The sequence below is a fragment of the Lemur catta genome, chromosome 1, assembly GCF_020740605.2.
Source record: "Lemur catta isolate mLemCat1 chromosome 1, mLemCat1.pri, whole genome shotgun sequence".
In the NCBI taxonomy this organism is placed as follows: Eukaryota; Metazoa; Chordata; class Mammalia; order Primates; family Lemuridae; genus Lemur; species Lemur catta.
The window spans coordinates 107,344,882-107,371,556 of record NC_059128.1 but is presented as its reverse complement, the minus strand read 5'-3'; the positions used below and the strand labels follow the sequence as shown (position 1 = coordinate 107,371,556).

The window sequence follows — 26,675 nt, the reverse complement described above, 5'->3', positions numbered from 1 at the left end:
CCCCCAGCGGGGCAGGGAGGTTTTAGAAAGTGGAGGGGCGACCCTGACCCAGAGTTGGAAGGCGAGACGCTGACATGCTTCCTGCCTCCGTGACCCCCTCGGAGATTAGAGCAGCCAGCACGTGCTGAGCGCTCACTGCGTGCCAGGGCCCCTCTGGTACATGGGGACTTTGTCCCCAAAAGTGTTGGGTGTCCCCTTTTGCAGGAACCCGAGCTTCGGAGTCTGTGCTACCCAGCCTGGGGAGCCCGGACTCGAACTCACTCGCCCCCCCGTGCGCTTCCAGACCCGGGTTCCCCGGGGAGGCTGAGATCGTGCTGGTCCAGCAGGTCCTTCCCTCGGATCGGACCGGGACCCTCCCTGGCGCGGTCCCTTTAAGAGGGGGCGGGGCGGGCATTGAGTGGCGGGCCGGAGCTGAGGGGACCGGAAGTGCGTGTCACGTGTTCGGACGCGGGGCTACGCTCTGACCGGAAGCGGAAGTGGGTGCCTCAGAGGCGCTGCTGTCTCCGGGCGCGCGTCCAGGTGAGGAGGGGTCGACGGTAGGGGTTTTCATGGGGAAACTGAGGCAGGGGACGAGCCGGGTCCTGAAGCCCCGGGCGTCGTGTGGTTGGGCACAGGGAGGGCCAGGGGCAGGGCGGGCTTCCCCGGGAGCCGGGCCGCGACGGGTGCGTACGAGTTATCTGGGCGGGAGGAACGGCGCAGGCTAAGGCCAAGGGGTGGACACCTCCGTCAAGGCTCCCCTCTCCCGCCTGCAGGCATGGGCTCTAAGGCCAAGAAGCGCGTGGTGCTGCCCACCCGCCCCGCGCCCCCCACGGTGGAGCAAATTCTGGAAGACGTGCGGGGGGCGCCGGCCGGGGACCCCGTCTTCACCGCCCTGGCCAGGGAAGGTAGGCGGGGCCCAGGCCGGGGAGGGGCGGACGCGATACCCCAGCAGCAAGGGGGAAGGGGAGAAGCACACCCCTAACTTCCACCCCGGGCCCTGGTGATCACAGGTTGGGTGAAACCATGGAATCAGGAGCCCAGGCTCAGGGGCCAGTATGTGGGTGGGATCCTTATCCTTTCTGAGGTCCCCTCTCCTCATCTGTAAAGTGGGGCCGATCTTCGAGGAGTCCTGTAAAACAGGGGTGGGCCAACCAGTGCCCAAGGCCAAACCTTGCCCCCAGCCTGTTTTTGTAGGGCCGGGGAGCTAATAAATGAATTTTAAAAAAATTTTTTTTAATTTTAGAGACAGGGTTTTGTCCTGTCTCCCAGGCTGGCAGTGCAGTGGCGTCATCGCAGCTCACTGCAGCCTCCAACTCCTGGGCTCAAGCGATCCTCTTGGCTCAGCCTCCCGAGTAGCTGGGACTACAGGTGCCACCACCACGCCCCGCTAATTTTTCTATTTTTAGTAGACATGGAGTCTTGGGTCTTGCTCAGGCTGGTGTTGAACTCCTGAGCTCAAGCGATCCTCCCGCCTCAGCCTCCCAGAGTGCAGGGATGACAGGTGTGAGCCACTGCGCCTGGCTGGGAACAACTTTTAAATTAAGTAACATCTGTCTAAGGACATTTCAGGAACCATGCGTTGCTGGCAGCTACTCTAGTAAATAGCACAGGTGGAAGACATTTCCGCCATCTGGAAAGTTCCATGGGATGTTGCTGCTCTAGGTGCATGTGCTGGATTGTTGTTGGCAGGCACCTGGGTCACCAAAGGGTACTCGAACTCCAGTTTAAGAATCATGGGTGCAGGCCTAGGTGCACCGGCATTTTAGGTTGGGGAAACTGAAGCATGGCAGTGCAGGGGCACGCTCCAGAGTGAGGGCATTCTCTGCCGGCCCGCCTTGTCTGTGTGCACCGCGTGGCCTTTCCCACCTTATTACTAACACAGGCAGTAAATTAGTGGTTTTTAATCAGACACCAGTGTTCTCTGAACCAGTGCTGGATGTGTAGCTGCATTAGTGGGAACCCACCTGGCTGCCGTGCAGGGCAGGGCGTCTCCATGCATAGACAATGGAACCAGGGAAGAGGGTACCTGGACATGTCTCTGAGTGACCCTAAGTCTGTGCTCTTTGGCCCTGCTGCCACAGGCCTGGGCTCTCATCAGAGCAGGGGGTCTGTACATGGTCTCTGCTAGATGTGAGAGTTGCTGGGAAATGGGTCATCACATCTCCCAAGTGTTGGGTCCCTGAGGTCACATAGGCACAGGAGAGGCTCCCAGAGAAAGAGCAGGGGTGAGAGCCACATCCGATGGCAAGGGCTGGGCTTTGTCTGTGACCTGTCCCCTGGCCACACCCTTTGCTGAGGGGCCTGTGTCTCCCGGCTGGGTGGCCAGGGAGCTTTCGTAACTTTTAAAAGACCCTGCCCCGAAGGTTGCTCAGGGAAAACGCCCTGTGGGGTGCCCTAGTGTGGCAGGGTGTGGCCAGGAGTCTGCACTGTGGGCTTCCTTGACCAGTGATGCTGCTGTATCCTGTCCCCAGAACCCCCAGGTCCCTCCAGGAGGGTGGAGGACACCAAGGTCCAGTGGGAGCAGCTCTACCAACAGAGCCGGGCCTACGTGGCCACCAATCAGCGGCTGCAGCAGGCGGGCAACGGGCTTAGGCAGAAGTGTGAGTGCCTGCGGCAAGCCAGCAAGGACCTGGCATGGGAGGTGGACCAGGTGAAGCAGGCGGCCCTGCTGGAGGCCGCGGCTGCCTCCTTGGGCTGACCTCGGGGCTGCCCACCCGGGGACCCAATCGCCCATCAGGTCCAGGCCAGCACTTCATGTGGGTCCCCAGCACCGGAGAGTGAGCTGGCCCATGCTGGCCTCTGTCATGCTGATCGCCCAGCTGGCTCCATCCGTCTGTGTGCCCTGCTGCAATTCTGTCCCCTCCTCCACCCATGGTGGCCACGGCCCTGACATGAGATGGGGCTTCTGGGGGCCGGCACTCAACTGTCTGTCCCCCTCTGAATCCTGTGCCAGGCCCACAGTTGGGGTGCGGCACCAACTTGTTAACTGTGGTTCAGTCAAACGGGTGCCTGCTCGGTGTCAGGGCCACCTGAGGGCTGTCACCAGCCTCTGCTCCCATGCCCATCTTCAAAACAACCCTGGGCTGCTGGAGTCACTGTTCCTGCTGCTCCCAAGAGAAGATGCCCAAGGCCCCTGCCAGGCTCAGCGTCCACCGTTGGCTGACAGGACAGCTCATCAGTCACTGCCCGGAGCTGGCTGGGGTCGTCCGGGTCTCACGCTGCCACCCACTGGGGCAGGGGCAGGGGCAGGTTCTGGCCCTGGGGCAGGTGGGGATTGGGATGGCAGAGGACCTTAAAAAGGGCCTTTCATGATAAAAGTCACATCAAGCAGGAACTAGAGCAGTGTGGGGCCTGGGGGAGGTGGTCCGGAGGCCCAGCCCCCAAGTGTCCCCCGGGCCCTGTAGTTAAAATCCACCTTGTCTGACGGGCCTTTTGAATGGCACCTCTCCGGCCACTCCTGGGGCCCTAGGAGGGATGCATGTGGCTAGCAGGCAGGACCCTAGCTGAGGCCACCTCACGCCTTCTCTCAGACCTGCTTTGTTTCTGGAACGTGAAAGATGTTTCTTTTTCCCCCGTACAAGGGGTACCTGCAGAAGCCTGAGAGACCATCTGAACCAGAAATGGGCTCCGGGGAGCCCAGCCTGAACCTCTGGGGGCTTCTCATTGGTCACCTGTCCTGAAGCTTTGCTTACCTGTCTGGGGACAGAAACCCCAGGGTGCTGGGTGAGGCCCTGCCAACCTCTCCCCCACTTTGCTTCTTGCAGAGATGGGCCAGGGCTGAGCTCCCTGTAAGTGGCCCTGCTGTGAGGCCACCCGGGCTCCCCCAGCCCAGCCCCTGCACAGCTGTTGGCTGTGGTTCCGGTAGCAGGCGCTGTGTCGGCCCCGTCTGAGGCCTCTGGCCTTTGGCCCATCCATCCCCAGCTCTGAGGGGCCTGCAGGTGTCCACTTGCCTGCAGCCAGTACTGAGCCTGGGTGTGGACACCCAGGTGTGGCCGCCTGGCTCTGGGGTGCCGTCCACCCTTGGGAGCTTCCCCGGGGGCCAGGCAGAGACCCTGCCAGCCTCACCCAGCCCCTCCCCTGCCCCCAAATAAACCCCATGCTCGGGTCCTGCCTGTGGGGCCTGGCTGGAGGCGTCTGTCCAGCAAAGCATCACCCCTTTGTTCCTGGCAGGGGGACAGGCTGGTGACTGGGATGCAAAGTCCTCCCCCTCCCTTGCCTGGTCCTCAGCCTGTTGAGGAATAGGAGCCACAGGCAGCGCGGGGCAATTGAACAGCTCCGTTTATTAAAGGTGCACAGGAGTCGGACAGCTGACCACGTGTCGTTCTTCCGCCAGACAGATGGCTTTACATTGATGGGGACGGATGGGGGGTTTCATCTATGTACACATCCATTTAACACTGTGCAGGGACCTGGCACGAGGACAGAGTGGCAGCAGGATGAACCAGAGAAAGGTCAGTCGCGAGTCCAGTGCTGTGGCCGGGTGATAGAAGAGGCGGGTGAGGTAATGCCGTTGGCTGCTAGGGCAGGCCACGCTCATGGGTGCAGCACCCTGAGTTCAGCACCCAGATGTGGCGGTGTCGGGGGCAGGCGGTGGTCTGGGGTGCCTCGGGACATCAGATCCTCACTGCCCCCGAGGCTTGCCGCAAGATGCTTCACAGGCCAGTGGGGACCCCGCGTTGCCCAGGCGCAGAGTGGCTGAGCAGAGTCTGCAGATGAGACACTCTGGTCTACTACAGAGGGCAGAGAAGGCAGAAGTGACCCCAGACATAGGATGTGGCAGGGTAGTGGCTGGCAGGAGCCCAGAGGTCCCTGCTGCTGGCCCAGGGCTGGGCTGAGGGGGGGTGGCACGGGCAGTCCTACCAGGCCCGGGTTCTGGGAGCAGTGCCAGGCATGTTCCCCCTCACAGCAGCCACCCCACTGACCTGAGAGGTAGCTCTGGGAGTTCTCCCCACGGCCTACGTGGGGAAACCGAGGCACAGGGCAGTGAGATCACTGCCCAGGGTCTCACAGTATGGGAGGCCGGGCTGCACCTCGTCTGCACCTGGGTGGCCCAGGGTCTGCCTGCTGTTTCCCCATTGCCAGGCCATCTCGGGTGCAGCCAGCCCGCTATGCCCAGTCTGAAGGCTCAGGAGAGACCACCAGTCCTGCCCCAAGGGGCCAGGGAGTTGCCAGAGATGCCTTGCTGCATCCTGAGGGGGACGCAGGGGGAGTTCGCCCTGTTCAGTCCCCGTCGTCCTCCCCTCCCTGCTCAGTCACCAGCAGGGCAGCAGCCCTGCCTGCCAGCGAGGTCCTAGCAGCTCCTGCATTCGTTGGTGATTTAAGGACACCGAGGTCCAGCCAGAGCCCCAGGCATCAGTCCTGCAAGACATGGCGTTTCGGAGAGTAGTAATGCAACATGGTCACATCTGTAGAAGCAGCAGCATATTATTTCTGGGGTGGGGCCTGAGGTCAGCATTGCTCAAAAGAGTTCTGGAGTTGAGGACAGCTCTTTCTGTCAGAGGCTGGCCCTGGCCGTGCCAGGGGACTGGGGGGACAGGAGGGAGCAGGATTCCTTCTGAGCTCCTTGCACTGCCTCTCGAGCCCTGCTTCCCTTCTCCCAGAGAAGGACTGGGACGGGCACATGGACCAGCGTCTGCCCCTCTGCCCCTCAGGAGCAACGCTGTGGCGGCTGTGGCAGCAGATGCGTGTGCAAAGCGCAGCTGTTCCCAGAGCCAGGACTCTGCAGGAAAGAGGTCGCCGGCTCTTTCTGCAGGAAGACGTGCTCAGAGCTGGAACCTACCACATGCACTGGAGTCCCAGAGCAGAGGCCCCCATGGAGCCGAGGACACGCTGGCCAGGGAGAGAGGAGAGGGTGTGCCCGCCCGGCAGTCCCGCCCCTGCTCCCTGTCTGCTTCTGCCTCATTGGGTGCCAAACGCTTCCCAGCACCTTGTTCACAGAGCCTTTGGCAGCCCGGGCTTCTACACCTCCAGCCAGCGGACCCTGGGCTCCCACCTCATTCCAAAGCCCTGTGTTGAGTTCAGGCTTCCCCGGCTTGGTGGAGGCTGAGGCTCAATCCTCCGGTTCCCCTGCCCCCAGCAGTGCTGTCCCTGGACTTCCGAGGTCCCAGCAGTTTATGAGTCATAAGTGACAAAGAAATTGAAAACGGAACAAAACCCGCAGCAGCACAGCCATTGGCACTCACGACCAACCACGTCCGTAAAGTGCAGTCCCCGGCGGGACAGAGGCCAGGCCTCCTTCCCATCCCCACCACGGCTGGGCCCGGCTGATCCTGACTCCAGGGACCTCTGGGGTCAACCCAGCTGGCAGCCAGCATCTCCTCCAGGGGGGGTTGGAAGACACTGCCAGTAGCCGGAGCACAGTGTAGCCCCGCATCAGCTGGGCCCCCCGGGATATGCACCAGGTGCTCTCCCATCTTCTGCACACCACCTGTCTCCCGGTCTTCCTGCAGGGGGCGTAGGGGGCAGGGTGACCTGGTGGCCCCCTCCCCTGCCACCTCCCACCCTTGTCTGCACCTCCCTGGGGTGTTGGCTCCAGTCTCCCTGAACATCTCCATCTGGGTTGGGGTGTGTTTCTGTTGGGCTCAGCCACACCCTCACCCCACACTCCCCCAGCTGGGGCTCAGAATGAAAACAAGCCCCGCAAAGCCATCATTAACAAATTACCCGCTGCTGCTATAATTACATCCTTCTCGCTGCTCTAGTCTGGATGGTGCCACCCTCCCCAGCCTGTGCCCGCCTCGGGCGGCTGCTGTCCCCGCCCCCAGTGCCTCTGGCACTGCGGGTGCAGAAGGAGCTTAGGCTCTCCAGAGGGGAGGAGTCTTGCTTGAGGGCTGAGGCCAGTGACCACAGAGCCCCCAGGTGGTCTCTGGCTGGGCCAGGGCGCCCAGCGTGCGCTCGGCAGGGCTTGTGCCCAGCAGCACCCACAGCACAGCAGCGAGGCCTCCCCATGGGGAGTGAGGCCGCTGGGTGTTGGGTGGGGGCTCTGCAGGTGAGACTCAGGTGGGCAGAGGCCCTGGGGCGACCCACTGGGAGCATCTATAGTGCAGGCCCCCTGGCAGCCAGACTGGGCCGCAGGGCCAGGAGAGAATGTTCCAGAAGGCCAGTGAGGCCACTATTCCAGGAAGCTGGTGGAGGTGGTGGCTGGGGCTTTCTCTGCGGCGGACACGGTGGTGGCTGCAGCCGCCACCATGGGACTGGGCACGTAGTTGAAGGGGGGCACGCGGGCGGAGCGGCTGGGGGAGCCATGCCGGCTGGAGGGGAAGCCTCCCACGGCGACGCCCAGGCCCTCGTGGACGAAGGGGGCAGCGCTGGGTGCCTTCGTGAGGACCGGCCCGTCCACGTCGCTGCCCAGGAGAGCGGCTTGGCTGCCTGCCGGGGCCCCCGGGGTGTCCCTGCTCTCCAGGCTCGGGGATGTGCTGGAGTTGGTCTTGGAGGCGGCCACCTCCTCGGTCTGCACCACCGCGTCGCTGGTCTTGCGCGGCGGGGGGCCGGGCGGGCCCTCCTCGGGCGTGGCGGCCCTGAGGGGCAGCGCCGTGGCAGGCAGCGTGCTGCGAAGAATGTGGGGCACGTCCTCGTCCCGGATGCGGCGCCACGTGGTGCCCAGTGCGGCCACCCTGGGCAGGGGCCGGGCCTCCCCGTCGCTGCTGCGGCGCGTGGCGTCGGCTGGGCCAGGGGTCGCGGGGGCGGCATCAGGGCGGCGCGCCACGCTGATGTGGGGCAGGGACGCGTAGCGCTTCACGGGCTCGGGCCGCGCGGCAGGCGTGCGCACCGGCAGGCGGGACGGGCTCTCGGAGCTGGTGCGCCGGGGTGCGCGCTCGCTCGGCACTGGCCGGGCGGCTGGGGGCCGCTGCGGGGCCAAAGCCTGCCGGGGCGCCGCCCGCAGCTCGTCGCAGCGCGAGGAGCAGAGGAAGACGGCGGGCAGCGCGGGCCGGCCTCGGCGAGGCGATGCGCCCTGGGGGGCGGAGGCCGTGGACTCGGCCGAGGACAGCTCTGAGCGCCGGCGCCGCAGCAGCCCCGGAGACTCCTTGATGAAGGTCAACTGTCGCCGGAACCCTGAGCGGTCGGAGGACTCGCTTCCGCTGGAGCGGGCAGAGGCCACGCGCACCAGGCCCAGGCGACCTCCGCGCGCACCCGGGGCCCCCTCGGTTCCCACCCGCCCTCTGGGGCCTGGCTCTGGAGCTGCACGGGCCAGGGCCGGCGGCCCCCGCCTGGCTGGCCTCTGCATGAACGGGATGCGAACGGGCGACTTCTGCGTCTTGTGCTGCTTGGCCAGTAGGGTGCGCGCCGGAGTCTTGGGCACGGGGGAGGCCCCGGGGGCGGGCAGGGGCCTGGCAGCCTGGGGGGCCTGCGGGCACTTCCTGGGCAGGGGCTGGGAGGCGGGCGAGGTCTGGGAGGAGCTCGAGGAGGGGGTCTTGGCCAGGCGGGCAGGTGGCGTGGCGCTCCTTGGGGGCTGGCATAGCGTGGTCAGCTCTGAGGTCTTGCCAGGCCGGTGTAGGCTACGAGACCGCTGCTGCCCTGGGCTGGGGGCTTTGGCTGGGGCCGCTGGCTGTGTGGGACCAGGGAGCCCCATCTTTCGCGGTGTGGCACGGGGGCCAGGGGTGCCTTTGGGCTGGGCTCGGGTGGCTGGGCTGGGCACATAGATCACCGTCCGTCCTCGGAGCACAGTTGGCACCCCGGACGCAGTCTTCGGAGAGCTGCGGGGCTTCTCGGGGCCTCCAGGGGAGTGGGGGCTGCCCCCGCTCTTGGCTGAGGCTGTAACTCGTTTCTCTGGCCTCCGGGCACTGCCCACCTCGCCTGCTGCCCCCACCTGTCGGCCCTTCCTGTGCTTGGGGGGCTGCAGGGTAGAGCCCATCGACAGCCCGGACGGGAAGGACAGCATGGAGTCGGACTCTGAGGAGGCCTCTCGGGTGGCAGCTGCCGCCTGGTGCAGCCATGTGACGATGGAGTTGGCACCCTCCTGGATGGCACGCCACTCGACGCTGTCCAGGTCGGACGCCTGGTCCGAGCCTGCAGCCTCCTCTCCGTGTTCCCGGGGCACCTCTGCCGGCCGCTCATCTGCCCGGGCAGCTCGTGGCTTGCGACGCCGCAGCCCGGACAGTGGGGGCCGGCGCCTGGGCATGGCCGAGCCGATGCACCGCCGCAGCAGCTCCTCCTCTGCCCGCGGGCTGGGGGAGCTGTCATGCCCACCTCCCAGGCCTGGGTCCTTAGTGACCGCTGGCTCCTGGCCCCATGGACGTCTGGCTGGCTGCTCGGGGGGCTCAGGCTCGCTGAGGGAGCTGGCAGAGGAGCTCAGGGAGTAGCAGGGTGGGGTCTCGTCAGCGATGAGGCTGGGCTGGGCCCAAGCTGGTGCCGGGGCAGGAGGTGCAGGCTTGGCCTGGGCTGGGGCCTCCTTCCTGCCCACCGGACGCTCCCTGGTCAGGGCCTGGGGGATAGCGGATGCCTGCCGGAGGGTCGGTGTGGTGGTGGCTGGCTCCTCCTCAGAGTCGTTGCCATAGAAGCAGTACACAGCCTCCTCGGTGGGCGTCGTGAGGCACAGCGACTGCAGCGCCTCATCCCCGCGGGCCCGGCCTGGGCACGAGCTGTCCCTGTCCGAGTGGGCGCTCGAGGGCCGCCCTAGGGGTAGCTCCAGCCCTGCCCGGTTCCTGCCGGCCCCCCGGGCCTGCTCCACACTCTGGCCTGTGCTCCCGGTCTTGTGCCGGTGCCCGGCAGCCTGCCTGGCTGGGGCTGGGCGGCCTGTGGGTCTCTGCCTGTCTGCCAGCCCCCTGGGCTGGTCCCGGGGGGGCCCCTGCAGCGTCTCATCGCTGAGCGAGGCGGCGCTGGAGAAGTTGACCGGTGTGCCCTCGGCCGAGTCTGTGCAGGAGTCATCCTCCCGGGCTGGGGCGGGCACCAGCATGTAGACTGGCACAGGCAGTGCCCGGCGGCCAGATACCAGCGCTGAAGCCACCTTGCGGAGGCGGGCGGGCACGGCGGCCCCCAGGCACTCGCGCAGCAGCTCCAGCTCCTGGTCGGCGGCCGAGCGGGCGCGAGAGCCTGTGGGCACCGGCCCGTCATCCTTGCGGCGGTGCCCAGCAAAGTGGAGGCCGGTGCCCCCTGTGCCCCCACCACGCTCAGGGCAGGCGGGGGACAGCAGCCGCAGCTCCACATCCTGCTGCACATAGTGCTCGTGCAGCGCCAGCGCGCTGAGGCTGGAGGCACATGAAAAGTTCTCGTCGGGCTTCTCCACAGTGAAGCGGACGCTCCCGGCATCCAGCTCAGACGGCAGCCGGCAGCGCTCCCGGCAGTCAGCAATGTCCAGAAAGCGCTTCACGTAGCTCTCCCACTGCAGGCTGAACTGGCTGGTCTCGGGCTGGCCGGATGGCGCGGGCGCCAGAGGCGGGGTCTTGCTACGGCTGGGTGGCATGGTCTGCCCAGGGCTGTCAGGCAGCTCGCTGGGGCTGACGGTGCCGCTGCCCAGGCCGCTGCAGGGGTCGCTGGGGATGGAGCTGGCGATGGAAGGGCTCTCGAAGCTGCCCAGTGAGCTCACCGAGCTGCAGCGGCTGAGCACCAACGGTGTCTCCTGCACATAGTTCTCCGAGGAGCTGGATGGTGTGCCGTCCTCCACACCCAGGCCCCGGCCTCGGCCCCGCCGGGGTGCCGGGATGGCCACGGGCAGGGAGGCGGCCCCAGATCCCCGCCACGCCCTGTCCAGCTCCACCTCGCCAGGGCCGGCCTCCTCCAGTCCCTCCAGGGAAGAGTCGCTGTCATCCAGGTCGCCACCCTCGCTGGGGCCCGGGCGCCCAGCCGAGGACAGGGAAGACAGGGAGCTGCAGCGGGAGAGCGAGAGCGGCCCCTCCTGCGCCACCAGCTTCTGCAGCACCTTGCTGGCCACAGGCAGCGGGGCAGCCACCAGCTTCTCGGGCACCCTGCTCGGGGTGTCCGCTGATAGCCAGGCCTGCTTCCGGGCCCCAGGGGTGGGCCCGTGCCCAGCGAGGGGCCCTGCACTGGACCTGGTCGCACCCTCGAGCAGTGGCACGTGCTGGTAGGTGGGCGAGAGCTTGATGGTGTGCACGCGGGCATCGGTGGGCACAGCCTCCTGCACCAGGGCCTCAGACTGGCCACCCACCAGGTCAAGGTCCAGCCGGCTGGGCCGAGCCTGGCCACACCGAGGGTCCTCGCGGTGCTCGGCCAGCGCGGCCAGTGGGCAGGGCCGCATGTGCTCACGGGGGCAGTATCCGTCACTCGTGCTGCCGCTGTTGAGGCTGTCATTGGAGAGGCTGGCATGGGCCGCCTTGAGCCTCAGCAGCGGGTGCGCCCGGCCACCAGCCTCCCGCCGCCCACCCTCGGGGCCCCGGCAGGGTGAGCAGGACTGGGCGCGGCCCTCCCTCGGCGCCTCCTGCCCAGGGTCCCCAGAGCTGAGGCTGAAGCTGTCGTCAGATGAGGTGTGCAGGGCAGAGATATCCTCCACCAGACGGTCGATGCGTGCCACCGCTAGCGCCAGCTTAGCCTTGGCCTGGGCTGCCACAGCCGCCTCCCCACTGGCCTCCTTCTCAGCCTCTAGGCCACTGCGGTGGGTAGGCGGGTTGCGGGCCAGTGCCTGTCCCTGCAGGAAGGGGCTGCCCAAGAAGAGGGACAGTGCCGCAGGGCTGCCCGGCTCTGCAGTGGCAGCAGCCGTGGCCAGAGATGGCGCGTCGTCATCGTCAAAGCAGCCAGAGTCTGAGGCGTAGTCCTGGGCCAGCCCATCGAGGTGCCGCAGGGGCGGCAGCGCCTTCTTGGAGGTGGCCTTGGGCTCGGCCACAGGCAGGCCCTGCTTCTCCAAGTGGTCCAGCGCCTGTGCCAAGTGCCGGGTGTCCAGCTCCGCCTCGAGCGCCCGCTGCTTCCGCACGTACAGGCTGGGTGCGCAGCTGCCTGGCGACACGGCGGTGGCCGCCGCCTGGTACTTGGCAGGCCTGTGGGCCAGCAGGTTGCGCAGGGCGGCGGCGCTGCCCATAGCGATCATTTTGTGCTTGGAGTGCACCAGGTTGCGCAGCATGCCCACGGCCCCCAGGTCCCATAGCAGCTCCTGGTCGCGCGCGCTGCGGGCGGACAGGTTCCAGAGCGTGCCGCAGGCGTTGCTCACGATGGTCAGGCTGTGGGACGTCAGGTGCTGCAGCAGCGTCTGCAGGCAGTTGTGGTCCCGGAGCACCTGCCTGTGGCACAGGGAGACGGGTCAGGGCCAGGCCACCCCCAACCTGCCCTCCCCTGTGGTACCAAGTAGAGGGTTGTAGGTTTAGCAAATAAAAACGTAGAACATCTGGTTATGTTTGAATTTCATAAAAATAAATATTTTTCTGTATAAGTATATCCCAAATATTACATGAGATATACTAAAATTAATTATATTTTTAAAAATGTGTTATTTATTAGTATTATTTTATATTTTATTCATTTTATTAAGTAAAAATTTAACATGAATATAGCCCATGCAATATTTGAGCTGTACTAAAAATAAATTCTATAGTTTCATGAATATTATCTATTAATATTATATAGTAAACAACATGTATATACTCTTGTTTTTGAGACAGGGTCTCACTCTGTCGCCCAGGCTGGAGTGCAGTGGTGTCATCACAGCTCACTGCAGCCTCCGACTCCTGGGCTCAAGCGATCCTCTGGTCTCGGCCTCCTGAGTAGCTGAGACTACAGCTGTGAGCCACCGCGCCCGGCTGTACTTTTATTCTAATAAACAATAAGTTTTATTATTTAATAATAAATTTTTTGTTTCAGCAAGGTAAGATTTTAGTATATCCCATGTAGTATTTGGCATATACTTACACTAAAAACAAATTTTTTTGTTTTCATACATAAGTATTCTTTGTTACTATTTAATAAGTAACAAATATTTTAATGAAGAATGCATATTATATTATTTAACAATAGTTTGTAATGTAATGAACATTGTAGCATGAGTATATCTCACATGAAGTTTAGGATATACTTATACTGGAAAATGAGTCCCGGGGAACAAACTGGGAACATCCATTCATAGGAGGACAATCTTCAGTGGAGCGGGATCCGCCGGTCCCATTCCTGGAGTCCCTGGGGTGCCCACCTCCCCCTAGCGCCCGCCGGTGGGGCGGGGTGGGGCAGGGCTGACCTGTAGTCCTCGCGGGTGGCGATAAGGCTGGACACGTTGCGCAGGATGCCACCGCCGCTCTCGATGATGGCCAGAGAGTTGCTCTGGCACTTGTAGGTCAGTGTGCTCACCAAGAAGCCCAGGGCGCCGTCCACCTGGCAGATGGCCGCCTTGTTCTCCGTGCTGTGGGCCGACAGGTTCCACAGGGCACTGAGCACACTCTTCAGGGTGGACTCCTGGGTGCGGGATGGGAGGGGAGGCATTAGCCGCCCAAGCGGCCAGGCGGGGCAGAGCCGTGGGCTCTATTTCCCAGAGTCAGAGAACTCACCACCTGCCACCAATGTCTCCACGGCGGCTCCCCTCCCCCCACGCCCTGCCCACCTTGGTAGCCCGTAGGACACACTGCACCAGGGCTGTCATGCTGCCGACCTCCCGCAGAACCTTCTTGCTGTTGATGTCGGCCCGCCAGGACAGGTTGCGCAGGATGCTGGACACCACCTGGGGCAGGGCGGGGGCGGGCATAGTGGGACCCAGGCCCCGGGGTGGCCCCTACCCCCCAGCAGGTGGCCGGAGGGGATGCTCCCACAGGAGGATGTGGAGATCACCGCTGGCCCTTCATGCCCCTGAGGAGGGGCCTCTGACCATTGAGACAGCACAGGGCAGTCGCCCACGGCCCCCCCAAAAGGGCTGTCCCGGTGCCCGCCCCACCCCAGGTACCTGGTGGAGCTCCTCACTCTCCGAGGCCAGTTGGGCCACAATGGCCTCCATGCAGCCCCGGCGTGCGCACAGCGTGGCCTTTGGGGTGACACCAGATAGTCATGGTCACAGTGGGTGGGGCAGGGGGCACGAGGGAGACCACTCCCTACCCTCCATCCCCTCCCCCACCGCCCTCTAGGCCTCAGTCTACCCAGCTGGAAACAGGGCCCTTTCCAGGCTGGGATGAGGTACAGGGAGGCTCAGACCATCCCTGGAGCCCCAGATAGGGGGGCACTGACCGCACCCACCCACTGCCCCTGGGCACCTTGTTGGCGACGTCCCCAAAAGTAAGGTTGGTGAGGGTCATGCCTGCGTAGCGGCGCAGGGCTAGGTTCAGCGGGTCCCGGGTCATCTTGTGCATCTCGTAGTCAACCTGCAGTAGCTCTGCCACAGCCTGCAGCCCACCTGTGGGGACCCAGCCAGGCTGAGGGCCGGTGGGGCCAGCCCTGCCCACTGCCCAGCACCCCCAGAACCCCACCGTCCTCTCTCCAGCCTGGCCAGGGTCATTCCCCTGCCTAGATGTCCCCTCCATCTGATCCCAGCCTGCCTCCAAGTCCCCTCCAAGCCCAGGTCTGAGACCTCCAGTGCCCTGTGGCCTTCACACCTGCCTCCAGGCTGCCCAGCCTTTGCACACACTGTTCCCGATGCCTGGAATACCCTTCCCTGCCCTGTTGGACACAGTTCCCCAGGGAAGCCCCACCCCCAGGACCATTAGATGGAGAACTGTGTCCCCATCATGGGGTCATGCTGAGAGGTGGCTGTCACACCCACGGTTCTTCACGCAGCAGGAAAACCAGGTTTTCACTTTACAAGAGTGAATGAATGTGGTGGTGGGGGGAATGGTCCCTGTGAGTGGGAGGGAGAACGTGTCATGAAAACACAGAGCCCACTCTTCCCGGCCCTCGGCACAGATGACAGGAAAACTGGATCATCCTCTGGGCTGGGCAGGTCCATGGAGAACCCCCTTTTGGGAAGCAGGTTGGCGACACGTGTCGAAAAACCTCCAAAGTGAAACATGTACACCCGTGTGCACAGCAGTACGATTCACAAAAGGTGGAAACACCCCAAGTGTCAAACAAGGAGTGAGTGGACACACACACAACGTGGTCCATCCACACTCTGGACTATCACACAGCTATGAAAAGGGACAAGGCTCTGGCACAGGCTACAGCATGGATGGACCTTGAGGACGTCGTGCTCAGTGAGAGAGGCCAGACACAGAAGGACAAATCCTATGTGACTCCACTCACAAGAGGTCCCTAGAGTCATCAGATCCACAGAGACAGGAAGTAGGATGGTGGGTGCCAGGGGCTGGGGAGGGCGTGGGGAGCTGGTATTTCATGCGGACAGAGCTTCAGTTTAGCAAGAGGAGAAAGTTCTAGCTCTCAATATGTAAGGCACTGGGAATTAAAACAGAGAAACATTTTAAACCCCAGAATACACAGTCCAGCAGCTATCAGAGTGGGAGCAGCTACCTGGAACTCTGAACTCTTGCAAGACAAGAAGAGTGAAGAAGGAAAATCGTGACTCTGTTACCATCGAATTAACTGTGATATGGCCGGGCATAGTGGCTCATGCCTGTAGTCCAGACACTCAAGAGGCTGAGGCAGGAGGATCACTTGAGCCCAGGAGTTGGAGGCTGCAGTGAGCTGTGATGACACCACTGCTCTCCAGCCTGGGTGACAGAGCAAGGCCCTGCCTCTAAATAAATAAATAAAGTGATAAAATAATTGTCCCTGATGGCCTAGTGATTAGAATGAAAAAGACAGAGGGAAAAAAATTGTGACCTTGTATATTTTCTAGAAGTGTCTCAGGACCCTTAGGTATCCCTGGACCCCATTTTGAGAACTGCTGTTTTATACTATAAAAGTGACGCATGTATGTAGTATAAACGTTTAAGGTCAGCAGGTGATACCATGAAAGCTGAAATCCTCCTTTCCTGCACTGTCTGGCAGGACCTGTAGCCACGGAGCTCGTTGTAGCCCCACATGCTGGAACAGCATCAGCGAGCGTGTGCACGGGTGTGTCATGGAAATGGGGCTGCACTGCACGGACCACTGTGCACTTTGGCTCCTGGAGAATTTATGCGGCGGTGTAATATGCCACTGCACTGAGCCAGTCCCCTACTCTTAGACATTGATATTGTCTCCAGTTTCCTGGTTTGGGTTGGTCACTGCCTTTCTTGGTTTTTTTTTGCATCTTGTGGCCAGACAATACATTCCCAGATGGGGGAGGGCTGATGCACAGGGTGTGTCCACTGTCGCCAAACACCCCTCCAGAGAGGTTGCCCCAACTTGCTCTGAACCTCAGCAGGGGTTGCAGTGCCCACTGCTGCAAAACCAGACTGACACGACTGCAGAAAACACCTGAGTGTTCCCACCAACCTCGGGGTGTGAAGTAGGATCTCACTTTGTACAAAGTAGGTACAACTGAGCACGCGGTTTTTGGCATTTGGTGTTTCCCTTTCCGCGTTTCAATTGCTTTTATACTGACCAAAGGAAGATGTCATAATGTTCCCAAACCTAAAACTTCACAAGGCCAACCCCCTCCTCACCCTTGGGTGGGTACACACACACACACTCACACTGCCCCAAACCACCCAGCAGAGCTGACTCTGTGGGTAAGTGGAACCATTTACTGTGCTGGTGGCTTCCCACCCTCTCCCCCACCCACTCGTCTGTTCTGAGCCCCAGGACACCATGGCTGAAAGCCTGTCCCCAATGAATGGGTCCCGAGACCTCGGGCCAAATTGGGGAGCTGCATGCAGCTCATGGAGACAGAGGGCCCAGGATCACTGTCTACTCACAACAGGTGCTGTGTGACCCCAGGGAGTCTCTGTCGCTCTCTGGGCCTCACTGCCCCTGGCCCTGACTGGATAAACAGGTGGCCTAGGCTCAGCCCCACAGCAGTTGAGGTGTCACCAGCTGTGTAGGAGCTGGGGGGATGCTCCCCAGAGGTGGCAAACCAGGACACTCACCTAGCTCGTTCATGGCACGGCGGTATTCCTCGTCAAAGGACAGCTTCATCACCGCACAGGTGGCCTGGCAGATTTGCGGCTCAATGGGGATGGGGGCTGTGTGCAAGGGGACTGAGTCAGACCCCCCCCTTCCCCAGGACATGTCCCCGGGTGACCCCCAAAGGTCCCTACCCACTTGCCTTCTCCCCCTACAGGCCTGAAGGGTCCCACGAGCTGAGCTCTGCAACCTGCTGCCTGCTGGGACTTCTTTTGCCCACCCTAACAACCGATAATGAGGTGGCCTGGTGCCTGCCATCTTTCAGCTGTGCCTTATCCTCAAGAGGAATCTCAAATTTGCACCCAACTTTTTTGAGTTACCCGCAACCCATGCGTTCAGGGACTTGAACATTTGCCCTGTGCGGGGTACAACCATCAGTGGCTCTATCCATCCTTTGCCAACCCGGCATAAGCCCCCAACCCCCGTAAGGCCACGGCCAGAGCTCGCTCACACAAGGCTGGTAGCACCGACCGGGGGCCGTAGTGCACACTATAGATCCTGCCAGCCACCCGAGAAGCCCAGGCTTTGCACCCACGGGGCACTCACCGCCGCCGGCGCCCCCGCCCTCGGGCCCGCCCTCCGGGGCCTGCAGCCAGTCCCAGCAGGTCTCGCAGTACGCGCGGATCTGCTCCAGCACGTGCAGGACGCGCATTTCTTTGCGGGCCAGGCCCTGGTCCGGCTGGGAGAAAACGATGTTGTGCAGTGCCGCGTTGGCGCGCATGCGCGCATCCTTGGCGCCTGGCGCCCCCGGGGTCCCACTGCGACCCCCCGCCCCAGCCTCAGCGCCGTGCAGGATCTGGAGCAGCAGCGGCAGGCAGCCGGAGCGGCGCATGGCCACACAGCTCTCCGGCGAGCTGGACATGGCGAGCAGAGTGCGTGCCGTGTCCTCCTGGTCGCGTGTCGCCAGCATGGACAGTAGCCAGAAGACCACCTCCACCTGAGGGTGGGAGGGCAGGGTCAGGGTGGGGACCCCTGCCCCCTTACCCGCTTCAGCCAGGCCCCCCCATACACATACATGGTGACACCCTAAACCCGGTTGGGGCCCTGTGACCCCAGCCCAAGAGGATCGCTTGCTCCCCTCACCTGGAGGGAGGCCACACGCACACCTGAGGGATGGGCGGAGTCGCCAGGGGGATACACTCAACTGCAGAGACGCCCAGCCCTCGAGGGCCGAACCCCACCCACCGGCCTCACCGGCATTCCCAGGGGCAGCAGTACACATTTCGGGGGTTACACAGAGACGTCTAGAGTACCCCAAACACAGGGCATGGGTATACCCATCCACCTCGCCGGGCCCTAGCCTCACCACCGGCCTGACTCCGGGCGGCCCTCCTTCACTGGTGGGCTGGATGAAAGCGCGAAAGCGGCTCCAGGACTGGCAGGGGTACAGGGCCTCCCACCCCACCCAGCCAGCCGCCCCCACCCCGCCCTCACCTTGCTGTTGCCCGGCTGAGGGGTGCCGTCCTCGGGGTGTGTGGGGACCTCTGTCTCAGGTTCCTCGTCCACCGGCACCGACTTCACCGCCAAGAGAGCCTACAGGGAGAGCCTCAGGCTTGGAAGGTCAGTCCGGGGACCCCCAAAAAGCGCCCATGCTGCTAACGCCGCCTCTCCTCCGTGACACTGTGGGTGACGGCTGCAGGCTGCCCCCCACCCCATCCCCGCCGCCCTGGGCAGGGCCCTAGGGGTCTCCGCGCTGCCTGAGTAGTCACCACCCCTGGGGCCCTGCTCCAACCCTCCCGGTACCTGAGGCTCCGTCTGCTGCACCCGGTCCTGCGCCTCCAGCAACTCCTTGTCTATTTGCTCCAGGCGCGAAGCGCGGATCTGCGTGGGGGAAACACGCGAGCCACAGCTGAGCGCAACCTGGGCTCTGACTCCGCCTCCTCCCTGGTATGGCCCCGCCCCTGGGCCCTGACTCCGCCTTCTCCCTGGTATGACCCCACCCCCAGGCTCTGACTCCTCCCACCCCTACCATGGCTCCACCCACCGCCTAAAACCCACCAATAACCCAAGCTCCGCGCTGCTCGCCCACCGCCTGCCGCCCCGCACCTGCGCCCGCTGCACCATCTCGTCCGAGGTGCCGAAGCGCTCCTCCATCAGGGAGCGGATGTGCTGGGCCTCGAACTCCAGCTGCTGCCGGATCAGGTCCATCTGCATCGAGAACTGCTGGGAAGGGCGAACGGGCCATGGTGAGGGGTGCCCGGGCCGGGGCTTCCCCGCCACCCCCGCGCCCCAGGGCGGCACGGCTGGCCCCCGGCCCCCGCCGCTCACCGTCTCCACGTGCGGCAGCTCGTCCAGGCGTTTGGACAAGCCCTGGAGCTGCGAGTAATACCAGAGCTTCTCTTTCTCCTCCTTCTCAATCTCGCTCAACAGGAAGCACCTGCGGAGGGGACGGGCCGCTGTGGACGTGGTGTTTGCTTTGATTTTTGCAATCACTTGGTACTCACTGTATGCCCACTTTAACAGGCAGCATGGCAATGTCCCCCCGTGGCTCTCCTGGCACCAGAGTAAGAGGGGCGCCGAAATTAATTGAGTGGAGCACAGGAAATGAATTTAAAGGAGAGCAGGCCATTCGTTTGTAAATTCTGGTCCTGGGAGAAAGACTGTGATGGGGGCTGTCCTGACTCTGACACCTGTCTCACACTCGCTAATCTCCTGCCAGCTTACACAAGGCGGGATTCAGGCACAGGGTGCTCCAGGTGCAAGGAAGTTCTCTCTTAACTCTCTGGGGAAACACGCCTACTCCCATTTTGCAGAGCAGAAGTCTGAGGCTGGGGGCGTTTAAGGGACTTAACTCCCAGGTGGCTCTGGAATTGCCTCATCTGACCCCACACAACCCAGGCCGATCAGAGCTGGGCTCCCAGATCCTGCCTCCCCCCTCAGGCCCTGGGCCCAGATTTCTTGGGCCGTGTCCCTCTCACTACAAAGGCTGCCTTGAGGCCCTCTGGCTCCAGGCCTGGTTCTGGGCACAGCCCTGTCCCTAGCGACGCCTGTGTGGCGGGGACCCCTGGGGACAGCCCCGTGGAGCCTTTTCCTCTGCCAGGAACGCCCCCCTTTGTCCTCCCGCTGGGGTCAGCTGAGGCAGAGGAGCCCCACGGCACAGGCAGAAGGGGCTCAGGGGTGGGTAGGTCCGGCTCAGTGGGCGAATCAGAGGGTGGAGGGTGCTGGGGGCGGGGCTGGGGGAGCTGCCCCTGGTCCGGGTCCCACACGCTCTCACCGTTCCTGGTCCAGTTCCTCCAGCAGCCGGATGGTGGCCCGGCTCAGCTCCCCAAAACTGTCCTTGGAGGGCCCAGAGCCATGCACCGGGCTTCCCTCAGGGGTCCGGGTGGGGGGCTCCGGGTCCAGGGCGGGCGGCTGGAACTTGAGGTTGTATAGGCTGGTGATGTCCATCTGCAGGGCTGGGTGGGCACAGAAGGCAAGGGCAGAGGTCACTGCCCATACCCACCCCCTTGTGTCCCTCCCACTGGGGGTGGGTCCCTGGCCAGCCCCTCACCTTTCAGCTGCTCCAACACCTCCGTCTGTCCGGAGGACACCAGCACTCGGGCCTCCTGCTCCAGCTTGCCCTGCAAGTGCTTCAGGACCTCCTGCAGGGGGGGTGGGAAAGAGACCACTGCTGCAGCCTGCCGGAGACCCACCCACCCTGTGACCCTGGGCCACGTCTTCCACCCAGGCCCCCACCTTCATGCCAGATGTCTCTGTCTCCAGCTTGGACAGGTGGCTTGAGTTGTCTCGAAGTTCTTGCCTCAGGTGACTGTTCTCGGCCTTCAAGGCCTCCACCTGCCTCACCAGCTGCTCGTAGGATGCCACAGAACTCGTCATCTTCAGTTCCTGCAGTGCCTGGGGCCACGGGGTGAGGGAGTTCAGCTGAAGGTCTGGGGACGGGCAGGTGACACCTTCCAGGCAGCTGGGGACCCAGGCCCCAGCCCTGCCACCTGGCCCTGGGGGTGGGTCCCAGGTGGGAGTGGCTGGCATGGACCACTACAGGCGGGGCAATGCTGGCTCAGGGAAGACGGCCTGGCAGATGGAATGAGAGATGTGGGTAGCCACAACAGGGGACAGAGTGGCCAAGCCGTCATACAGGCATTCAGACACACAGAGGGCCAAATGCCCAACTGACTGGTAGACAGGTCTGTCCCTCATTCTCAGGACACACGTGCTGACTGCTAGCTGGACAGACAGATGGACCACTGAGACAGTCTGCCCAATGCCTCCAGGCTCACAGACACACAGCCAGAAAGGGCAACAGACAGACAGACAAGAGTCCCCCCCCAGGCTGACAGCCAGAGAGGCTGGGTGGACGAACCCCCAGGTGGACAACAAGGACACCGTGAAGGCCAACAGTGACATCTGGGGAAGCCCCTGGCAGCCAGAGAGCAGGACAGATGGACCCCAGCCCACCAGGACCACCCCAGACATCCCAGATCCGACCTCTGCAGCCCCATACTCCCGCCATGAGCGGCTGGGTCCAGGGCAGCTACCTTCATGGCCCAGCACCCTCCAGTCAGCCTTCGGCACCGGAGTCCCCCACCCCATCCCCTTGGCTCTGCTGCCGCTGTGGCTGCCGGCTGCCTCTTTGTGCCTGCTGTCTCCTCTCCCCTGGCCCAGCCTCCTCCCTCTGTCCGCTGGCCAGTGCCTCCTCTCTGAGCTCAGCCCTCCCAGGGCCCCCCCACCCCCGCAGCCACCCTTCCCTCTTTGTTCCCTTCCTGCTAGCCTCCCCCTCCCTCTGCCTTTGTCTGAGGCTCACTAATGGCAGCCCATCCCCTCCACCACTTCCTCCCTGGGAGCCCCCTCCCCAAATCAGCCCTGCCCTGCCCCCCCCACCTGGCCACAAACATTCACTCACTTGCTCATTCATTCTCCTCTCCCGTCTCCTACCCGAGGAAGCTCCCCGCCCACCCCGATGTCACGAAATGCACAAATGGGGGAGGGTCAGGCCACAGCAACCTGCTTGGAGGATCTACTGTGTGCCTGGCAGTGTCACCTGGCTTCTTCCCTGTCACAGTCCTGAGTCTCAGGGACCGTGGTTAGGCTGTTCCCAAGAGAGAAACTGAGGCCTGGGGGAACAGACCCAGTAAGGAGGTGGACAAGGCATGACTAGAGCCCAGACTTTGACCCCAGAGGCACTCAGAAGTCCAGGCAGTGCTGGGGACACAAGGAGACCCGCCCCCTCCTGGCCTTGGGTCACCATCTGATGCCTGGGGAGAGCTTGACCAGTCTGCCGGGCTTGCAGGCTGGTGTGAGAGTCAGGTGGGATGGTCACAGGGCATAGGACAGAGTTTGGGATGGCGTGTCAGGTGGGGAGGCTGACAGCCTGGGGGCATCCTGGGGTCTGGCTGAAGCCCTGTGTTCTGGCTGAGGTCACCATACCGTGCCCAGCCAGGCGAAGGACCAGATGAAATGCAAACTAACATGCACACGCTCCCTCCTCCTCCAGCTGCCCCTACATCACCCAGGCCAAGCCTCAGTCCCGTTCACTCTCCCCCATTTGGTGGTCACTCCTGTGTTGCGGGTTGCTCAGAGTGTGCTCAGCAGCACGACCACCCACTGGGCTCCCCACAGATGGGTCCCCGATGCCACACTCCACCAGCCCCTCCACGCTCTGCCCAGCTGGGCCATCCTCCCCCACCTCCTGACACCCCTCCTTCAGGGCAGTCTCGCCAGCCTCTTCCAGGCCAAATCCGCTCCTCCTGCACAGCCAGAGGGAGCTTGGAAAGTCACAAGTCGACCCCATCCCTCTCATACTCACATACCCCCATGGCTCCCCAGTGACTTCAGGGTAGGATCGGACTCCTCCACATACATCCTGACTCACTTGGAAACTGGCTTCTCTCTCCTCTCAGGCCTTTGCACACGCAATTCCCCTGCCTAGAGCACCTTGCTGGACTCCTGCCATCCTGCACAATGCAGCTTCCTCCAAGAAGCCCTCCTGCCTGCCCCTCACCCCAGGTTGCCTCTCTGAGAGATCACCGCAGGGAAAGGACCAGTAGCCGGGGGTTGGCCTTATTGGGTGGTGAGTGGCCACATGTTAGGGGAGGGAGACACGGGTGTGGAACATCAGCCCCAAAGGGGCCCTTGTCATACCGTCAACCCAAATCCCTGCTTACAGAGACAGAAACTGACGCCCGCCAAGGCGCACAGCCGCAGCCTCACCCACCCCTCGCCTCCCAGCATCTCCGGGTGTTGAAGCCCGTGAGTGGGTGTGCGCGGGACCCGCTGCAGCGACACAGACGCCCCCCTCCCTGGGACTCAGTTTTCCCTCCAGCTCCCACCCTAGAGAAACAGGTCTCAGACGCTGTGCTGACAGGAGAGGCAGGGAGAAGGCAATGGAGACCCCGACGCAAGGCGGAGGCTGCGCCCCCTGCCCTCTACCCGGGAGCGCGCCGCTTACTTGCAGCTGGGCTAGCTGGGGCCTCCTCCCAACCCGCAACTCGGCGGGCCTCGCCTGAAATCGCGGCACAGGGCGGGCGCGGAGCGCGGACTCCGGGATTCCGGGGTCTCCGCGGCGCGGGCAGGGGCCTCCGGGGCGGACAAAGCCAGGTCCGGGCCTGGCCAGGCGGCGCCGCCGCTCCAGGCGCTGGGCGAGACCACCGCGCGCGGGGGAGGATGCGAGATGCGGGATGCGGGCGCAGCGGCCAATGGCGGCGCGGGAAGACGAGCTGGTGCCATGGCAACAGCCAATGGCGGCCCAGGGCGGGGACCAGCGGCGGCCGCCGGGGGTCGGGCCCCCCGCGCTGGCTGGGGAGCTGCGTGCGCCGAGGATGAACCCCACGAGGGGCAGGGGGCGTCCCGAGGACCAGGGTCCTGTGCCCCTCACACTGTCGCAGCAGGAAAGCGCCTCTAGCCCCTGCAGCAGGGTTCGCAGCATCCAAGGGTGAAACACCAAGTCGTGGATGTTACATCAGAATCTTGGCGGGGGTTGGGGGTGTATCCCAGGAAGGGGGCCCGGGCCAGGCCAGCCCGCTCTCCGCAGATCCGACCTGCGCGGTCAGGGCGGGACAGGGGTCCAGGCTGGAGCTCCCCAGGGTCCTGGCTGATAGGGTGTGGGGGAAGGGCAGGCACGCAGGGTAACACCTGCGACCCTGCACCTTCCCCCATTTCTCCTGTCTCCCGGCAGAGCCTCAGGTCCTCCTGTAACTCTGGGCCCTCCCCACATCTCTCCATTCCTCTGTCTTTCTGTCTCCTCCTCAGCCTGGGTCTCCCTGTGTCACTGTCCCTCGTCCCACACTGAATTTACCCTCACAGAAGGGAATTCAGAGCAGGGGGGCCCTGCGGTCCATCCCAGATCCTCAGTGGGTCCCCGGAGGTCACTTTAGGGCCCGCACCTGCAGCTTGAGTGCAGTCCTCCAGGCTCGCAGGACAAGGAGCCAAGGAGAATCATACATCGTACAACCCGCAGTTTCCTCCTCTGTAAAATGGGGAGGAGGCTGGAGCTTTTGCAAGCGCTGGTTCGGGAAATGACGGGACAGGTTGGGAAGTTCTGGGATCTGGGAGGCCCCACAGCCAAGGGCACAGGAGGAACAATGTTGGCTTCCATCGGGTCTGGAACCAGAGGCCCTGAGTGCCCTGTCCTGGGCCAGCAATGCCTGGGCCAAGAGCCCCAGGCCTGGTCATCTGGGAGCCTCTAGAGCTGGATGCAACTGTCTCAGCTTGTTGGGTTTGGGGGGGTGCATGCAACGGGCAGAGGGGCTTTTCCAGGAGGCTGGGCAGGAGTTGGCCAGGTGACCAAGGAGGGAAAAGAGGCCCAGGCTGAGGGAAGATCAGTGCTTGCTCAGGGACAGTGGGTGTCTGGAGCCATGTGGCAGAGCAGGTGGTGGGCTTCACCTGGGCAAGCCAGGAAGGGTTGAGCACAAGGAAAGTCCCCTGTGGGCTCATGAGGAGACCAGGGCAGGGCTAGGCAAGGCTGGAATTTGTGGGGGCCGTACAGAGACGGGGGCCTTGGCTTCAGCTCTGCTCCCCATCCCTGTGTCACCTTGGGCACATCTCTCTGGCCTCAGCTTCCAGTTTTGTTCACTGGGGAGAATTTGGATAATCCCTGCCCTTCCCTTCCAAGGAAACTAAGTCCCACTTCCCCTGTCCAGTCTCAGATGTTCCAGCTCCCCAGGCCCCTCTCAGGCAGGGCTTTGGGGAAGCCAGTGGTCAGCCCTGTCCTTGTATATATGGGGAAACTGAGGCTCAGGACAGAGAGCTTGTTGTTGCTTGAGTCCAGCCGGGAGCCCCAGCCAGGCCCCAGGAACGACTCTGGGCCTCCTTCCCTGATCCTCTGGGTGTGTCCAGGGCCTGGCAGGCTGGAGTAGGGGCAGAGGGGCTGAGATTCTGAGACAAGATGCCCTCTGCCCCAAGCCTCTGGAACGTCAAGTCCCTGACAGTCCCTGCACCAAATCCTTGACCCTATAACTCCTTGGGCACAGCCAGCCTTGGCCATCACTGGACATTTCAGAACCACAAAAGCCTCAGGAACCCCTACAGAACCCCCGGGGTGTCAGCCCACCTCAGCCGGGGGGCTGAGACCTCCCCACTCCCCCATTGCACAGTGCAGGGTCTCAGCCCTGGGCAAGCTCCCAGCCTCCCTCCCTGGGATCCTCCATGTCCCCTGCTGCTACTGGGTGAGAACTAAGTCCATTAAGGGGCTCTCGTCTCCCCACCCCCACCCTGTGACCCCTCTGCCCAAGCACGCAGCCTGGCACAGGGCTCACCCCAGAGTATCTTTGGGCCTTCTGAGTCCGACCTAAGGGCTGTCCCTGCCCCCTGATGCGCTGCCATTCCCCCCGAGTCTCCTCTGTGCCAGGAGCTGAGGCCGCAAACAGGGAGCCCCCTCCAGCTGGGTGGGGGCAGAGCGAAGCACCAAGGCACCAGGTCAGAGTGGGAAGACAGAGCCCCGGCCACGGGCTGGGGGACCCCACTCACAAGCCCTGGCAGGTCAGGAGGCCTTGCCGCTGGAGGTGGGGGAGGGGTGGGGCGGGCCAGTGCAGGCCGCGCCCTGCAGCCCGACTACGGCTCCGGGCCTCAGTTTCCCCAGGCGGCGAGCGGGGAGACGTGCAGCCACGTCAGCACCACGGACAGCTCCCCCGGTCCCCGCGTGTGTCCTCTGTGGGCGCCTCTGCTCCGCAATCAGGCTCTGGCCCTGCTGGAGGCGTGACCTTGGACTCTCTGCTGCACCCTCCAGCCTCAGTTTCCCCTTCAACGGGAGATGGTATAGCCCCAGGATTCAGAACGATTAGAGCCCGACGAAGCGCTGGGGTCGGGTGGGGGTGGATATTATGAATAGCAGCGTAGGTGAACGTGAAAGTAGGCCCTACGCTCCGTGCCCAGAAAGGGAAACTGAGGCCCGAAGAGGCGCAGGGCGTGGCTCAGCGCCTCCACCATGCGCAGGGCAGAGCCTCCGCACAGTGCGTCCCCGCCGCAGCCCCTACGGCCCCGGCTGGCCCCGGCACCAGTCTGCCAGTCCGCGCAAAGAGGAGGGGTCCGGGGGTCTCCCTAGGAGGCAGAGGGCTGGGCTGGGCGAGGCCTGCACTTGCGCAGACCGGGGATGGGAGGGGTCGCTGCGGCTCCGGGAAGGGGCTCCCAGCCCGGCGAACATCCCGAGGCTGTTTCCCTGGCAACTGTCTCCACGGCAACTGCGCTAGACCCCCGACTCGTCAAGTCTCAGTGCGCTTGCCCGTGCGCCCCCCGCCGCCGGGACCGCGTTCCCGCGGTTGGAACCCGCCGGGGCTGCGTCAAGGCCGGACCCCATCCTGCTGCAGGACCCCCGAGCCCTACCTGGTCCCCGAAGAAGGCCGAGTGCAGAAGGCTGAGCAGCCCGAGGAGCCCCATGAAGCCGCGGCCGCCCGGACTGGCCCGCG

At 63.4% G+C, this 26,675-nt stretch overlaps 2 protein-coding genes across 3 annotated transcripts; one reads left to right on the top strand and one right to left on the bottom strand.

Moving 5' to 3' along the window:
• The first annotated feature begins 448 nt into the window (after window positions 1-448).
• Window positions 449-4,283, top strand: C1H19orf25 (chromosome 1 C19orf25 homolog). Its single transcript, XM_045543594.1, has 3 exons — window positions 449-519; window positions 753-884; window positions 2,451-4,283. The coding sequence occupies exons 2-3, from the start codon at window positions 755-757 to the stop codon at window positions 2,675-2,677; spliced, it is 357 nt and encodes a 118-aa protein (XP_045399550.1). The 5' UTR covers window positions 449-519; window positions 753-754; the 3' UTR covers window positions 2,678-4,283.
• APC2 (APC regulator of WNT signaling pathway 2) lies at window positions 4,251-26,627 on the bottom strand. 2 transcript variants are annotated; one of them, XM_045542570.1, is made up of 15 exons: window positions 26,593-26,627; window positions 20,515-20,673; window positions 20,330-20,420; window positions 20,054-20,234; window positions 19,108-19,216; window positions 18,886-19,002; window positions 18,583-18,660; window positions 18,274-18,372; window positions 17,386-17,776; window positions 16,803-16,898; window positions 14,091-14,230; window positions 13,787-13,864; window positions 13,451-13,567; window positions 13,091-13,305; window positions 4,251-12,143 (listed from the first exon to the last, which is right to left on the bottom strand). In XM_045542570.1, the coding sequence occupies exons 2-15, from the start codon at window positions 20,653-20,655 to the stop codon at window positions 7,091-7,093; spliced, it is 6,906 nt and encodes a 2,301-aa protein (XP_045398526.1). In that variant the 5' UTR covers window positions 20,656-20,673; window positions 26,593-26,627; the 3' UTR covers window positions 4,251-7,090. The 2 variants fall into 2 exon arrangements, with proteins under 2 accessions (XP_045398526.1, XP_045398518.1); XM_045542562.1 differs by lacking the exon at window positions 26,593-26,627 and having other exon boundaries at window positions 18,886-18,999; window positions 20,515-20,822.
• Window positions 26,628-26,675: the final 48 nt, after the last annotated feature.